Source organism: Carassius gibelio, chromosome A11 (genome assembly GCF_023724105.1).
Source record: "Carassius gibelio isolate Cgi1373 ecotype wild population from Czech Republic chromosome A11, carGib1.2-hapl.c, whole genome shotgun sequence".
Lineage (NCBI taxonomy): Eukaryota > Metazoa > Chordata > Actinopteri > Cypriniformes > Cyprinidae > Carassius > Carassius gibelio.
The window spans coordinates 14,661,012-14,677,984 of record NC_068381.1 but is presented as its reverse complement, the minus strand read 5'-3'; the positions used below and the strand labels follow the sequence as shown (position 1 = coordinate 14,677,984).

The following is a 16,973-nucleotide window of genomic DNA, read 5'->3' as shown; positions in this document are numbered from 1 at the left end:
TGAGAGATTAAACAGGGCACTCAGGCGTGACAGAAAGAGAACATGGGAATGTTCACATACAGCTGCTGCGCTTGCATGCAAATCCGAAGTCTATTTTTATACGGGATAACTCTGAACAAGGTGCAAAGACCCCAATATCAGATGTGGAGTTAACAGCATCTGCAGAAGTGCTTAAAAATTCCTTTTCTTCTACGAAACACGCTCCGTAACTGTGTTCCTGAGCAAGTTAAAGTTGGCTTTAGCGAGACAAGAGCAGCGGGCACTATTAAATTGCTAGCAGCCCTCTTTAAGCATTTACTTTTGGCAGCCACTGCTATATAGGTCAAACAGCATTGTGGGATACTCACAGGTGCTCTAGAGCCTCCAGGCCCGAGAAGGCTTTCTTGGCCACCGACTTGATCTTGTTTCCAAACAGAGTTCTGCCATTTCCAGACACGCAGGGTGAGAGGAAAAAGAGAGAGAAAGAGAGTGCACCATTAGTTGGGCTGAATCTGATAAGAGAGGGGGATTGTGGGATTGGAAATCCAAACGGTGTAGAGATTAGGAGGAGGGTGAGGAATCAGGGGACGGTGCAGCTCTTCAAAGCTTACTTTTATCTTTATTAGAATTTAATAGCGATGACAGGGTAGAGCCCAGAGCTCCAGGTCACATAAAAAGGTGCTTCAGTGGCTGGAGGACAGCATGGCTTGTGTAGTAATAAAAGTGGCCTTGTCAAGGCTCTGGTTAAAACGCCTTGTAGGGGCTAATCCTGCTCGCACTTCAAAAGCAGGCATACACACACATAATGGGAAGGTGAAGGGGAACAGGCTCCATCAGGGATGCTAAAGGGGAGTTTGGACATCACAACATTGTAATATTGCATTGTAACTAGTTTTTACATTTTTAATTTAACAATGTTATATCAGTAAAATATTGTCAACTGATTTTAAAATTTTAACTGATATCGATAATCAAGTAATTATTTTCACATTATGGCTTATATTCTATAAATGGCCAATGTTAAAAATCTATACAAAACTATACAATAATTTTTTTTTTTGTCTAAATTAATAAAAAATGAAATAATTTTTAGGAATCACAATATTGCAATTTACAGCCTGGAAAAGTTTTTACATTTTGCTAAAGATTACACTTAACAATATTAACTTTGTTATTGAAGTTACTAATAGTGAACTATATTAGTTGTAAAGTGTTCTCAAAAACCCATTACTATCAGCTGCTATGGTCCCAAAACACACACAATCTATATAAACATTTTATATAGTTTTATAAAGTATAAAATTAGACATCAAAAAATATTGTGCCATTTGCAAAAAACAAAATGTATAATCTTAAACAGCCACATTTAAACATTCATTTTATTGTCAAAAATTATAATAATAATAATAATAATAAAAAGTCTCACTGCTAGAGTAAAGTTTCATGAGGATCAACTAGTTTATTCATGATGTGCTTATGGGAATCATTCCTGAAAACCCAGGCCCTGCTGTGTCTGCCAGCGGACTGATGGTCTATGTGTGTGCGACAGCATCTGTCATCTCCTGCAAGACTCATCTCCTCCAGCCCCTCCACCATTTCTGAAGCAACCACCCATCTGCAGGTCACCCTCCGGGCAGTCTTGAGCCCTGGAGGGCTTCCATACCAGCCTCTGACCAAACTGTGGTTCCAAGTAGAAACCATTCAAATAGATGCTAACTGGATCTGATGGATCTATAATCTACTAAAACTAGAGTCGGCAGCCGTCCCCATCTTGTGGTAACAAAACAGCAGAGAAGACTTTGATGTTGTGCACATCACTCCCTAATTCTCCCTTGCATATTCCCAGGATAGGTGAATAGGATTTCTGGCAGGGATGTGCATCAGCAGGAGGCATCCGCAAATTTGTGAACCTCTGCTCCCGTAACAAAAGGCACAGAGCGGGAAGTTTGATGTGTCTGAAGTAGCCCACTCCTCTGCCTGCCTCCCATTCTGCGCCCTCACGGTTTCCATCACAAGAGCAAAGCCAAAAGCTCATCTACTATCGGTCAATTATAAGAAGCTTCCCTTCCCAAATCTGCACTGCATGGAAGGTGTGGGTTGAGGTTACCTGCTTTTCTCATCTTTTAAACTCAAACCTAAATTTGTGGTGGATAGACATGGCCAGTTTTTTTTTTTTTTTTTGCTATACAGTTTGATGTTAAATGTGGAGGATTTTGGGGATGTCAATTTTTTTGGCTGCACATGATGTAAGAATGTCCAAAATTAAAGTAAAGATGATGGTAGAGACAAAGGTGAATGCGTGACACTCACAGCTTGTGGAGGTTTTCCAGGCCAGTGAAGGCCCCATTGGTGTCCTCTATAGTGCCGGAGATGTCATTGTGGTCTAACTCCCTGCAGAGAGAAGAAGAAAAAGATTAGGAAGGAAAGACAGAGGATGGAACAGCTGACCCTTTGCTAAGCTCCACCCACCTTGGTTATTGCTGCTAATGCAGAGAACATCCCATAGAAATGTACTGGAAACTTCCATGAGGAGTGAATGTAAATTTGTTCATAAGTTTAAAGGCTATTTATTCTTTTGTATGAAGCACCTTTATATTTAATTTACCTATTTAATTAGAATTTAATATAAATTCAGGGTTTCCCATACATTGATTTATTTGTGGCACCCACCACAATAACCGCCACAAATAGATTTTCCAAAAGGCTTTGACTTTTTTCTTTTAATAAACATGAGCTCTGCACGTTTCAAAATCAAAACATGGCACAGGTGTTTTTATATGAATGCATAATTTTTGAAGGGACCGTCTTCAGAAAAGTTTTGAAGTCATTTTAATTTTATCTTTCCTATAATGCCTGATGAAGTATTGTTCATGAGCGCAGCGGCGCTTTGAATAAAGCCATTACTGGAGAAACCGCTATTTCTGCCGCTCTTAAAGCGCCTCCTGCTGGCAGAAAATTAATTTACACTTTCAATAAGCCTGCTGTTTTATATTTACATTTCCCCCAGGGAGATTGCTTCACACATAAAGTGCAAGTCTGTGGAAAACACTTAAGATAATAAATGAATGCATTTTTTTTTAATGAACTGTAATTTTATTTCAAATGTTGATCTATTTTAAATGTAATTTTGATATTTTACTTTATATGTGTTTTTTTTCCAATCATTTCAGTAAATAAAATGAGGTGGGACTGGTCAGTAACGTTTTAAAGGTGAGGCTTAGCAGAGGGTCAATTCCTCATCCATATACCGCTGACAGATGTTCGGCAGTGGCAAAAGCTGCCCTGGACGCCTGGTTGAAAACAAGAAAGTCCAACAACACTCTCTTTCTTGCACTCTCTCAACCCTCTTGCCCTCTGCCAGCCAAGCACATTCTTTTATTTGTGAATTGTGACATTAAGGAGTGCAACAACGCACAGGCCAATGCATGAATAATGCATGACAGCTGAAAGCGCCTTGCACAAACGCAACTCTTTCACACAGTTTGCACACACATTCAGTCTGACAGCCGTTTGAATCCGTCAATGCAAAAACTGTGTTGGCAGGTAAAGGCATATAGGCACATCATACAATACAACTTCAGACAAGTCACGAACAAGCCCGGATGCTTGTCTACATGGCCTTAACTTTCTGACGCAAATCTCTAAACATGAAAGACATGGCCAGCCTGTTCTTTTAATTACAATAACCACGTTTTGAACACACGGTTATTCTAAAATAACACTGCGTATTACCATCCAATGCCATTTTTGCATGGGGTCCCTTTGTTTCTATACCATTAAAAAGATGGCTTTTTGAGGTGAGAGGGTGGAGGGATTGTCCCCGTTCCCTCCAGGCCAACAACCGCCCCCTTGGCTCTTTCTGTTACTTTCCCTCCATGCCTGGCCTCGGCTGCCAATTTCCTATTCTTTCTGGCTGGCTGCTTGTGAATGGACCCTGGCTTGTTAATGACAGTAGTGCTGGAGGCCCCCACCCCCTCAGCTCAAAGACGGTTCGGTTCTGGTCTTTCACACCCGACCAGGGCTCCTCTCGCCCAGCCAGAAGCACGTACCAATTAAAACCTCCCCTGCTTCTTTTCAACAGGAGCCCCAGTAAGGCACTAAGGCCATGATTAGATTAGAACTGGCTCGGATAAGAACGAGAAAGCAAGTGAGGGAGAGAAAGAGAACGATATAGAGGAAATCAAGCAAGTAAGACACAAAGGAAGGATGGAACAAAAGAAAACAGAGGCCTTCACAATTGCAGCTGTTTACAAAGAAAATGTGCATTTCTTGTGTTGGTTGTACAACACATTCTGCCATTGGCATTTTTTTTATAATTTTTATTTTAATATTTATCTATTAAGTATTTTTATTATGTATTATGTATGTATATATTTTTAGTGTTTTTGTGAGAATGGACTTGAACCTGGTTCCTGTTGGTTCATGCATGTGGACTCTCGAATCACTGTGACACAGCTATGACACCATCAAGTGTTCTTCACATGCAGGCTTAGTCTTATTCTAAATCACAGTGTGGAAACTTACAGTGTTCGTAGGGAACTAAGGCCTCTAAACGCTCCCTCCGTGATGTGACTGATGGAATTGTGTCCCAAACGCAGCGAGATCAGGTTCACCAGTTTGGCAAATCCACCCTCGGACAGCTTCGTCAGGTTATTATAGGACAAATTCCTTAGAAAAAAGAAAAACAAACAACAACTGCATTTAGGTTTTGCAATCGGTAGCTTCGTCAGAATCCAGAATTTAGTTGATCACAGCAACCTGACGTCCCATCAGGCCGTCTTCTCCAGAATGCTTTTACAGCCTTGTCATAAACCTATCTGCAAAATCACGGCTGACCACTCAGCTGATACTGTCCTACCAATTAAACCAATACGCAGTCAACATGTCCTACCAATAAAGCCTTGTAACCCCAACAACGGAGAAGTGTTAGCTAGAGGAAGATACCGCGTACAGGGAGGACAGTGTATACACACATTCACCCAGATAAGATCACTTTCACTCAGGTACAGATCTTATATGCACACAGAGGATTACGCTGTTTTCTTTAACTAGCATCAGGAGAGATGAGTGAAAATGTGGCTGAGCTCCTAAGCGCTGCCAATCCAGTGCATCATTGGGGATAAACAGCTTAAATAGCTTATCTACAGAAAGACGAGGAGTGCTGTGTGATTAGTGCAGTAGGTGATACTGTGGAAAATTCTTCGGTGTAATGTAAAGATTGGGTGTGATTCATTCTTTACCAGGTTTCACATTTGAACAATTACCGAGATGAAGTCCTCTTGAATATTTTCTACTGAATTCTATTTTATGTTAGATACACTACCGTTTAAAAGCTTGGGGCAAGCAAGATGTTGTTTGAAGTAGGGGTGTGCACAAATAGTCTGCAATCTGCAAAATCTGCAATAACTATTCGAAAAATAAGCAGCACAACACTGCATTCACATTCAGCCATCCAATCACAGTGAAGGAGGGGCGGGGCAAATACCACACCGACCAACTGTCACATCCTACTTGTACTACAACTGAACGACAATGGAGTTAATATTGATATATGTAATGTTGCATGCATTATTAAAAAAAATAAAGCATGCAACATTTCATTTCGTGATGCGTCTGCCACATTACGTTGGTGGCTATTGTGTATCACAGCAACCAAAACTCGCAAGCGTACAGAATATTCTTTTTTTTTTTTTTTTTTTTTTACGAGCTCAATTATTCAAATGCAATATTTCTGAAAAATGCCCATCCCTAGTTTAAAGAACAAACAGGTACTTAGGCTAAGTAAAACTAGATTATTCTATTAAACAATAAAATCCATGTAAGTATTTATCTCACAGTTCTCGGAGCCTCTCACAGAAGCCCCAGCCCTCAGGGTTAAAGTTAGAGATGGAGTTGTTGGAGAGATAGAGCTGCTGGAGCGACTCCAGACCGTACAGAGAGCCGCTGTTCACCTCCTGCAGACTGTTATAGTCCAGGTGCCTATAGATGACAAACAAAAGTGTTCACTCTCATCATGAGCAATGTGGTGGATGCGTATTTGATATATATATGTAATATAAATGATCTATTGTGAGAAATATTAATAATTATTATTATTATTTTTTTTTTTGGTTGTGGTAATGAAGGTTTGGACTTACAGAACCCTCATCCGGGCCAGACCCCAGAACGCCCCATCCGTCAACTCGCTGATGTTGTTTCTCTGAAGCTTGAGAACTTCTAAACTGCTCAAACCTTGGAAGGTGAGTCCCTCAATCAACCGCAACTTGTTCCTGATCAGCTCCCTGCAAAACCCACAATTGACAAAAAGGTTCAAGTGTTTGAAGAAATGATGCATGATAATGTGAAGACATACACAAGTAATAATAACGGTTCTTTATTGGCATCCATGGTAAAAACATTTAACATCCATAGAACCTGGCCATTGCACAAAAAGGTTTTTCAAGGTAGAAAAATGTTCTTAAGATTATTAAAATGTTCTTCAAACTGAGAAAAATGGTTCTATTAAGAACTGTTAACTGAAACTGTTCTTTGGGGAACCTAAAATGGTTCTTATAATGACAATCACTGATTTTTTGAGTTTTCTTTTTTTGAGTGCAGTATTATAAAGACATTATAAAGACAGCAGGTACAGCTGACCATCAGTTCAAATAAAGTGGCTCTGATCCCTAACCTATCTCTCTCACTCACCAACATAGCTGTGGCTTTGTGGTTGCTGAAATGTGCTCCAGGTGTGTGCACATGTGTGAGAGAAGTTTAATATGAGCTTATGTTGCCACATGCATACAAAGATTCAATATCACTTTGTCCACCTGAAGAACAAAGCACATTTTGATGGAAGTCTGATATGAGCAGAAACAAAGATAGATCCATAGATCTGCTATGGAGAGAAAAAATGGTCCTGCTCTGATGTTTACTAATGGTTCTCTGATCCTGAATGCGGATGTGGCGAGTGGGGCGGGGCCGAGAGGCGTGGGAACGAGGAGTGGGGCCAGGTGTAGTGATTGGAGATGAGCTACACCTGAGCCCCACCGCTAGTATCGAGTCCCACGTAGGAGATGGAAGGATATAAAACTGGAGCGACGACCGTGAAGGACGAGAGAGGACCAGGCCTGGGATATTATTTTATGTTTGCTTTTTATTTATGCGCACCAGTCGTCCGTGAGGGGCTGGTGCGCCGTTTTGTATTTACTTTTGAATATTAAAATGAGTTTTGATTGTGCGCCGGTTCCCGCCTCCTTCTTCCCGATGAATATGGAGATTTGTTTGAATCATTACAGTGGTGCCGAAACCCGGGTGAAGGAGGGACGCGCTGCTGAAGATCCCTCGCCGCTGTGGTGAATCCGCGGTGCCCTCGAGCAGGCGAGGTATGTGCCGCCATGGACGCTCGAGGCGGTGGGCTGGAGCGAGTTGCCGGGGACGGGCGAGCTCGCTGCCGACCGCCCACGACAAGGAGGGGCGGCTGCCGTCCGTGAGGGAGCGGAGGAGTCGGCGCCGTTCGCCAGGGGGCCGGAGCCTGCCGCCTCCGTGACGGAATCCGGAGGGGCAGGGAACGGGGGACTCCTGCCGCTGCCCAAAATCGGAGGAGCCGTCGCCGTCCACCGGGCGGCGGAGGAGTGTCGTGCCGTCCGCCGAGGGCCGTCCAGTGCCACCGCCGGGCACCGCGGAGGAGATCACCCAGCCGGTGGAGGGCCGAGCAGCAGTGCGTCTGGGAACCGGATTTTTTTTTTTTTTTCTCTCTCCCCTCTCTCGTCCCTGTCGCTCCTCCTTCCATCTCCTTTTCTCTCGCCTCGTCTGTCCTACCCCCAGGTTCCCGCAGGTCCCCGTGAGCGGTCTCCCCCCAAGGGAAGGGGGGGGGGGGGGGGGGAGTAGAGCGCAGTCTCGGGAGTACCCCCCGGCCTGCGAGGGGCGATGGGGGTATGTGGCGAGTGGGGCGGGGCCGAGAGGCGTGGGAACGAGGAGTGGGGCCAGGTGTAGTGATTGGAGATGAGCTACACCTGAGCCCCACCGCTAGTATCGAGTCCCACGTAGGAGATGGAAGGATATAAAACTGGAGCGACGACCGTGAAGGACGAGAGAGGACCAGGCCTGGGATATTATTTTATGTTTGCTTTTTATTTATGCGCACCAGTCGTCCGTGAGGGGCTGGTGCGCCGTTTTGTATTTACTTTTGAATATTAAAATGAGTTTTGATTGTGCGCCGGTTCCCGCCTCCTTCTTCCCGATGAATATGGAGATTTGTTTGTTACAGTGGTGCCGAAGCCCGGGAGAAGGAGGGACGCGCTGCTGAAGATCCCTCGCCGCTGTGGTGAATCCGCGGTGCCCTCGAGCTGGCGAGGTGTGTGCCGCCATGGACGCTCGAGGCGGTGGGCTGGAGCGAGTTGCCGGGGACGGGCGAGCTCGCTGCCGACCGCCCACGACAAGGAGGGGCGGCTGCCGTCCGTGAGGGAGCGGAGGAGTCGGCGCCGTTCGCCAGGGGGCCGGAGCCTGCCGCCTCCGTGACGGAATCCGGAGGGGCAGGGAACGGGGGACTCCTGCCGCTGCCCAAAATCGGAGGAGCCGTCGCCGTCCACCGGGCGGCGGAGGAGTGTCGTGCCGTCCGCCGAGGGCCGTCCAGTGCCACCGCCGGGCACCGCGGAGGAGATCACCCAGCCGGTGGAGGGCCGAGCAGCAGTGCGTCTGGGAACCGGATTTTTTTTTTTTTTTTTCTCTCCCCTCTCTCGTCCCTGTCGCTCCTCCTTCCATCTCCTTTTCTCTCGCCTCGTCTGTCCTACCCCCAGGTTCCCGCAGGTCCCCGTGAGCGGTCTCCCCCCAAGGGAAGGGGGGGGGGGGGAGTAGAGCGCAGTCTCGGGAGTACCCCCCGGCCTGCGAGGGGCGATGGGGGTATGTGGCGAGTGGGGCGGGGCCGAGAGGCGTGGGAACGAGGAGTGGGGCCAGGTGTAGTGATTGGAGATGAGCTACACCTGAGCCCCACCGCTAGTATCGAGTCCCACGTAGGAGATGGAAGGATATAAAACTGGAGCGACGACCGTGAAGGACGAGAGAGGACCAGGCCTGGGATATTATTTTATGTTTGCTTTTTATTTATGCGCACCAGTCGTCCGTGAGGGGCTGGTGCGCCGTTTTGTATTTACTTTTGAATATTAAAATGAGTTTTGATTGTGCGCCGGTTCCCGCCTCCTTCTTCCCGATGAATATGGAGATTTGTTTGAATCATTACAGCGGATAACCTTTAATATAAGCCAGTGTTGGAGAAGGTAATATAAACTGTAATTTCCAAAGCTGCTGAATAATAAAATATAGTTTAAACTACTCAAATACTTGTAAGTTAAAAGTAGTATTTCTACCCATAATAAATTGGACAAATGTATTTATACTAATACAACCAAATTGTAAACAGTTGCAGTATACAGGTCTAGTGTTGTGTCGCATAAGAAAAGATTAATTGAAACACCTCTGCTAATAATAACACATGATGTACACTAGTACCATTCAAAAGTTTGGGGTAAGTAGAAAAAATGTCAGTAATATTGTGAAATATTATTACACTATTAAAATATTCATATACTTAAATATTAAATAATTTATATATATATATATATATATATATATATATATATATATATATATATATATATATATATATATATATATATATATATATATATATATATAAAAAATACACAAATACATTTTCATATACGTAAAAGTCGAATTTATTATGCCTGTAAATTCATAGCTGAATTTTCATTCTTCAGTGTCACATGATAATTCAGAAATTATCCTAATATAATGATTTGATGCTCAAAAAAATGTCTTACTATTATCAATTTTGAAAAAAAAAAAAAATAGTGCTGCTTAATATTTTTGTGGAAACATCATTTTTTTTAGGATTATTTGAATTAAATTGAAAAGAATTGCACTTGTGTGAAATAAACCTTTTGAAACATCCTGAAAGTTCATATTTTCACTTGATTAATTTAATGCATCCTTGCTGAAAAAAAAATTTGTTAAAAAAAAAAAAAAAAAAAAAAAATCATACTGACCCTAAACTTTTAGATATACAGTGGAGTGTAGTGCACTCACAGTTGTGTGAGCTTGGGCAGCTCCAGGCCTTTAACAGGAAGGTGGGACAGTCGGTTCCGGTTCAGTTTGAGGATCTGCAGACTGCCGGCGAGATTTTTAAATGCCCCGAGCTCCAGATGAACAATCTTATTACTGCTCAGATGCCTACAGAGATGAAATATCATGCTTCAGATTTTGAAAGAATACAGTGTTACACGGAAAAAACAGATGTTCACAGTTAAATCTATTTGAAAGAAAGAGACCGAGGTCTTCTTACAGGTCCTTGATTTGTAACCCCGGAGGGAAGCAGTGCTCTCTCAGCTCTGTGATGTCATTATTACTCAGATCTAGAGTCTCCAGAGCAGTGAAGTTCTGCAGCAGCTTCCCATCCAGTCTGCGAATTTTATTATGGTGCCTAGAAGGAAAAAAGAACACATCTATTATAACTAACTCTATACACCACTGTACAAACCTTCACAAAGCGTTTAATATGGTTTCACATGACTCTCTGGACAGATGCCAGACTCATTTATTGTTTAATACACAGTTCAGGCAACCAAACTGAACATCCTGACAAAGACTAAGAAGTAGATTTGATCTCTTAGTAATTCTAGACTTACAAGTCATGTTGTCGCAGTGTTTTTTCGGTTCATTAGTGTATAGGCAACTATGTGAAACCATATGTTGATCGACATCTCTGCACTGATAGGCGGCTGGCTGCTCGAACCACATGAGGCTCTTTCAGAGAGAATGTGTCAATAGGGCTTTGAAGCCCAATGGAGGCTTGTTTCCACACATGCCTTCAGAAGAGACTGTGGCTTGATGCGGTCACTTGATTTGTCAACACACACATGCAGACGTACAAACACATAAAGGCCTGGAATCCCAAACAAAAACCCAGCTATGGTGACAAATATCTGTCAGATGAAAGATTCATCTAAACCTGCATCTATCGGTTTCTGTACATAGTTTTGGATGCAGAAGAAGAGATTAACAACAGACTAAATATAATAGGACATTTACAAATACATTTTGGGTGTTAATAAAAAGCTTTCATCGTAATTCAGTTTTCCAGAGAAAAGACAGCTACATCCCACTTTATTTCAACTTTGAAACAAAATTTTTCACACCAAGTAAATTTTTTTCACAGTTTTGAAGTGCCTTTTTTTTATCTTCTAATGTTTGCAAATATTTTAGACTTTAGTTTCGCTTATACTTTAGCATATGTTATACTTTAGTCACGCAAAAGTGTAACAAATCAGCTTTATTTAAATGTAAACAATTCTGTATTTGATTTGGATTCAGTGAAAACTGTTATTTTTGGGAATATTTTATGTTATTTTCATTTAGTCACACAAAAGTGTAAAACCCTTTTTCAAACGTTAAAAAATTACGCCATTAGATTCTGATTGGATTGTGAATTTGACTAACACTTTTGTTTTGTTTACGAATATTTCATACTTTTCTCAATTTAGTCACCCAACCTTTTTCAAAGATTGAAATTATCACACAGGGTTGGTTTGAAAATTACAAAATATAAATTTTTTTATTTATTTTTATGTTTAGTCACATCAGTCTTGGGGTGAGAATTTAAACGAGTAAAGACAAATCAAATAACATTCTTCTCTCATGGGGGCTTTGGATCGCTGTCCTTTCCCCTTTGCTTCTTATTTCTCTTCAGAGTTAAGGCATGCGAAAGCAGCTGATTTGAAGAATAACACTTGTTTTTGTCGGCCACAGAAGGAATGGCGAGGTCAAGGCTCTCCACATCTGGAATTTGTTTTGGGGTAGTTTCAGAGTAAGCCATCCCTCCAATGGAGAAGTGGACAGTACTAAAGAAAAAAAAAAGTCATTTTCCAATGAACGTGCTACTCAACAAGAAATAGTGGGAGTTAGGAAATGACATTGCATAAGATGAATGCTTGATGAAAGCTTTGGGGTAAATACCATGGGATTTGAATACGGTTCATTCAATACAACATTATATATCAGTGTATCCTGGTATTACTATCTGGTGCCATTTCTATATAATCGTACCAGTCTACTTTTTTTGCAAGGATACAACGTGTCAAGTGAACGTCAAAATCCAATACTCTCCATATAAGATATTCATAAAGAGTTCCTCATCGAGAGATTAGGTCTGTAACGAATGATTATTTCGATAATCGATTAATCTAGTGATTATTTGAATGATCAAATTAGATTATTAGTAACAGGACGTTTTATTTTTGGATAAACTATTTTATTCACAACGTAATCTCTCTCAAAATACCTTATAGGGTTATGATAATCAAAACAGTCCTGAGCTAGATCAAACCAAAACCCCCACTAATCAAAAGATTTTATCATTAGATAGCTCCACACTAAAGAGCTGCTTTATAACAGAAAATCAAGTTATAATTCTAACTGAAAGCGACACTGACTCTGGTTTTTCATGTTTACTTCTGTAAAGCTGCTTGATTTAAGGCTATCTACTGCATAAAGTACTGTTATATAAATAAACGTGACGTGACTGGACTTTACTGGAGTGCCGAACTTCAGAGTTTGTGGAAACATCCACAATGCTGTAATCAAATGTGTTCTTAAGTGCTGCTTTCACACTGCGGTTAGATTTTGTTGTTTTCATTTTGTTATTAAGAGGAAAGCGCACAGCATATATTAACATATTCATCCAAACGCCATTAAGTTTATTCGGAACTGAAGCGCTGTCGTCTTCTCTTGAACTGCATCCTTGCGCTACAGCGCCACACTGGTCAAACTGCATTATTGCAGGCTCTTACATTAGGTCATGAGTTCAAATAACTACTTGACAACAAAAGTATTTGTCAGCATTTCTTTTTTTATTGTCCACGTGGTCGATAATCTCGACTAATCATTTCAGCCCTACAAGAGATCTTTTGAGACATCCTCTGCTGGTCATGCCTACCACTCCAGCACCTGTACTATGATCAATGCTAGAAGAAACCCTACAAAGCCCAGGCCAACAGGCCCATACAGCAATAACGAGTCCGTGCTGGAACAACAAAGTCTCCTCATTCGGAGTCCCAATTCTGCGCAAATCTCACTGTAAACACATAGTCCGCTGAGACCAAGAGGGGATTTCTGCTTTGGCTGTCTGCTGGCAGGTACTCTGTGGGAGCCTGAGGAACCAGCAGGGCCTTTCCCAGTAAAGACGGGACCCGGCTGACATGCAGATGCTCCCTGGGTTGACCGTTTAAATAGAATTCTGGATGGGAATTGTGAGAAGTGGGGAAAAAAGAATGGAAGGACAGAAGACTAAGTGGGAAAAAAGAATGGAAGGACAGAAGACAAAGCGAGAGAGAGTGATGGAAGGACAGAGAAAAGGAGGGACTAACCCCACTGTCTCACCTGAATAAACAGAGAGGGTATGGATTAGCACGAGTGCTGTTCTCACTGCCCTACAGGATGTTCCTGTGACTAACAGAGCACTGAGACTCCACTGAGTAGCAGGTCAGCAGCTGGTGACCTTCACCAGGCAAAAAAAACATGCTGACGTTAACAAGAGAAGCGGCCCACACTCATGCATTGGCCATGAAAACATAAAATATTTTAAAATGGTACTGTTGGGATCTGGATCAGATCTAGGATTTATCTTGGACTTACTCCATCTGGGTTACAGCAGATCCTAAAACAGAGCCAATGCCAAAAGGATCCTTTACAAAATATAGTTTACCACATCCTTGCATGTGGTTTAGCTGTTTTTCTAACACTTGTTTGAGTTAAACTGAGATTCTACTGCTGGGTTTTAGACCAGTGTCGGAATTAGTTGTTGTTGTAGTCAAAGAGTGATCGCGGGAGCCTAATATCTTAGCCAGTTAATCCACCAAAGCTGCACCGCATTGAGGATTAGCATTTTCGGTTCTTTAGGCAGCATTGATTGTCTTATCTACTTTGGTTGAAAATCGATTCAAATATGTGACCCTGGACCACAATACCAGTCTTAAGTGTCAATTTTTCGAAATTGAGATTTATACATCATCTGAAAGCTGAATAAATACGCTATCCATTGATGTATGGATTATAAGGATCGGACCATATTTGGTCAAGAAACTATTTTAAAATCTGGAATCTGAGTATGCAAAGAAAATCTAAATACTGTATTTTTCGGACTATAAGTCGCACCTAAGTATAAGTCGCATCAGTCTAAAAATATGTCTTGATAAGGAAATAAACATATAAATCGCACTGGACTATAAATCGCATTTATTTAGAACCAAGAGAAAACATTACCGTCTACAGCCGCAAGAGAGCGCTCTATGTTACTCAGTGTAGGCTACACTGTGCAACATAGAGCGCCCTCTCGCGGCTGTAGACGGTAATGTTTTCTCTTGGTTCATTTCTCTCGGTTCATGTCAAATTAATTTTGATAAATAAGTCGCACCTGACTATAAGTCACAGGACCAGCCAATCTATGAAAAAAAGTTCGACTTACAGTCCAGAAAATACGGTATTTAGAAAATCGCCTCTGAAGTTGTCCAAACGAATTCTTAGCAAAGCGTACTACTGGACAAATGTAAATAATCTAAAATAAGCAGGTTTGCACAACCATAATATTAGCCAAAGACGCCAAACAATTGGTTATTGGTGGCTTCATAAAGCAGCAAAAGACCTATAAGGGATTTAAATTTTTTGCCAACTTATGTTTTAGAATATTACACTTGGCAACATAAATTAACCAACATTGTTAATATATCAGTGATTTTACTGCGCTTTTTATTTGGCTAATACATTTCCTAAACAGACTAACAACTTTCAACTAAAATGTAGCTAATTTAAATAACTACTTGCCTTTAACATTTAATAAGCAAAAATGACTAATTTAGTAAAACATTGGTTTTAATTACAAACAAAAAAAGTCTTAGCCATTTTAATATATGACATAAAAAATGGCAAACAGATGAAAATATTAAGATACATGTCCATAGAACCATACAACTCACACAACTAGCAAGTGTAACATTTGTCAAACACTCCCCAACAGCTGACAATCATAATGCACTAGAGCTATATTTCAATGCGCATTTGTATTATATGGCTTGCACTGCCATAACAATGAAGAGTGAGACCCTATGTCGCACAGCACACTGTGAGAATATGACTGTCAACAGTCAAAGGAAAGGATTAAAATCAGTGGAACGGCAAGCTGTTTAAACACTTCAGTAGAGAGAGAGGGAAAGACAAAGATACTGTTTAAATGTCGTGTTCAGTTCAGATAAAGCAGGGCATTGAGAAGTTTGGTGTTGGTGACAGACGCAGCTGTATTTTAGTGCCGGCTCTGTGGCCATATCACAGGGACCTGCTGTCCGACAGAATTCCAGCTGGTGAACTCTGAGGGAGGAATTCCATGAGCGGAGCGGCATTTTGAACAAGAGTCACAAGCAGGAGCAGAGTCAGGTGTTCCTCACAGGTGGAAACCAAGACCTCTCGCTCTTTCTGTTCCTACCCCTTTCTCTTCCTCTATAGGTGACCATCCATCTCGCCCCCTTACGATTGACCCCTCCCCCATTTTTTTTTACAGTAAACTGCTTGACTGACAGCTACAGCTGGGCGTTCTACTGCATTCAGCTGTGCGGCTCAAAAAAGATGAGCCCTTCCTGATATGTGGCAGCTTTCCATAGAGACAGGCCTCGAACCAAGGCCAAAAAAAGAAGCACTTCCATTTGGTCCGAAATTCTCTGATCATCATTCCAACCTTTCCCGATATCTTCCAAGCACAGCTCAGCAGTGTTATATCAAATGTTTGAATCCTGTGAAGTGAACGGAGAAGTCATCGGGTTTTTCATCATTTCTGGGAGACGGTGATTAACTGTAAATCAATGAGGTCACACCATGACAGCACAACTGCCCGCTATAAAGACACAGATCACTTACGGCTCAAATGAACGACACATTTGGTAGTGGAGAGATACATTACAGATGGGAACTTTATCCATGCAGAAGACAGATTACTGCTGTGCTATCAGTCGGTGTGTAGGAGATACAGGCAAACTGGTGTTCTGAAACAAGTCTATAACCAAGCATTATTTAAAACAATCACATAAACGTAAAGTAGAAGCTGTACTTTTCTAGGGGGGATATGTTGATTTCTCCTTTAATAGTACAATTTAAACCTGACATTCAGTACTGATATTTGCAGCTAGTGCAAATCTAGCCTTCTTACTATATAATACTCTGAAAACTCATATTCACAAACCATAACTGTGTACCTGGATGCCAAGGAAGGAATGGGATTAAACAAACAAATACAGGGAGAAATTCTCCAGGGTAATGCTAGTAAAGGCAGTCCCACCAGTCTGAGTTTCACTACTACAGCCAGCAACACTAAACACTGTCTTACTAGAGGTGGGAAATTTTAGGCGTGCAGTTTTGCTGAATTAATAACCACAAAAATATTAAACAGATTTCACAACATGAACTGCTTAAACTGAAATGTTCCTGACTGCCCACACCATGCAAACAGTAATCTGTGTCATGAACAGAAAGTTCCACCTCAGCAGTAGCCATCAACACAGCACACACCCTGACGTTTCACTTACAAAGAGAGTGTAACGACTGTTGCTGCTGCGTCTCCAAATGAAGGGATGGATGTCAGTTCATTGTGGTCAAGCCTCCTGTCAATCAAAAAAAAAAAACAGACAAAACAAACAGCTTAGACAGTGACCTAATATAGATCTCATATTGGAAATAATATATTTAATATATTTTTTTGAAAATGTATGTAATGTATTTTACAATAAATATATGAATAAAATCAATTAGATATATTAAAAATAACATATGTTTAATGTTTTATGATTAATATATCTTTAGAAAACCATACATTATATATATATATATATATATATATATTATTTTTTTTACTACCAAAAGAGAGAGAAAGGGAAGGTAGGCCTGTCTGGCTGAGGGCCAGA

At 41.4% G+C, this 16,973-nt stretch overlaps 1 protein-coding gene across 2 annotated transcripts in view; it reads right to left on the bottom strand.

Moving 5' to 3' along the window:
* LOC128022433 (leucine-rich repeats and immunoglobulin-like domains protein 1) overlaps positions 1-16,973 on the bottom strand; it is a 40,335-nt gene that overhangs the window by 10,200 nt on the left and 13,162 nt on the right. For both annotated transcript variants that reach the window (XM_052610022.1, XM_052610023.1), the window contains exons 3-10: positions 16,599-16,673; positions 10,319-10,456; positions 10,063-10,206; positions 6,117-6,260; positions 5,815-5,958; positions 4,504-4,647; positions 2,290-2,370; positions 348-419 (exon numbers count right to left, since the gene is read on the bottom strand). In XM_052610022.1, coding sequence (XP_052465982.1) covers positions 348-419; positions 2,290-2,370; positions 4,504-4,647; positions 5,815-5,958; positions 6,117-6,260; positions 10,063-10,206; positions 10,319-10,456; positions 16,599-16,673 — 942 coding nt within the window. The remainder of the gene's footprint in view (positions 1-347; positions 420-2,289; positions 2,371-4,503; positions 4,648-5,814; positions 5,959-6,116; positions 6,261-10,062; positions 10,207-10,318; positions 10,457-16,598; positions 16,674-16,973) is intronic.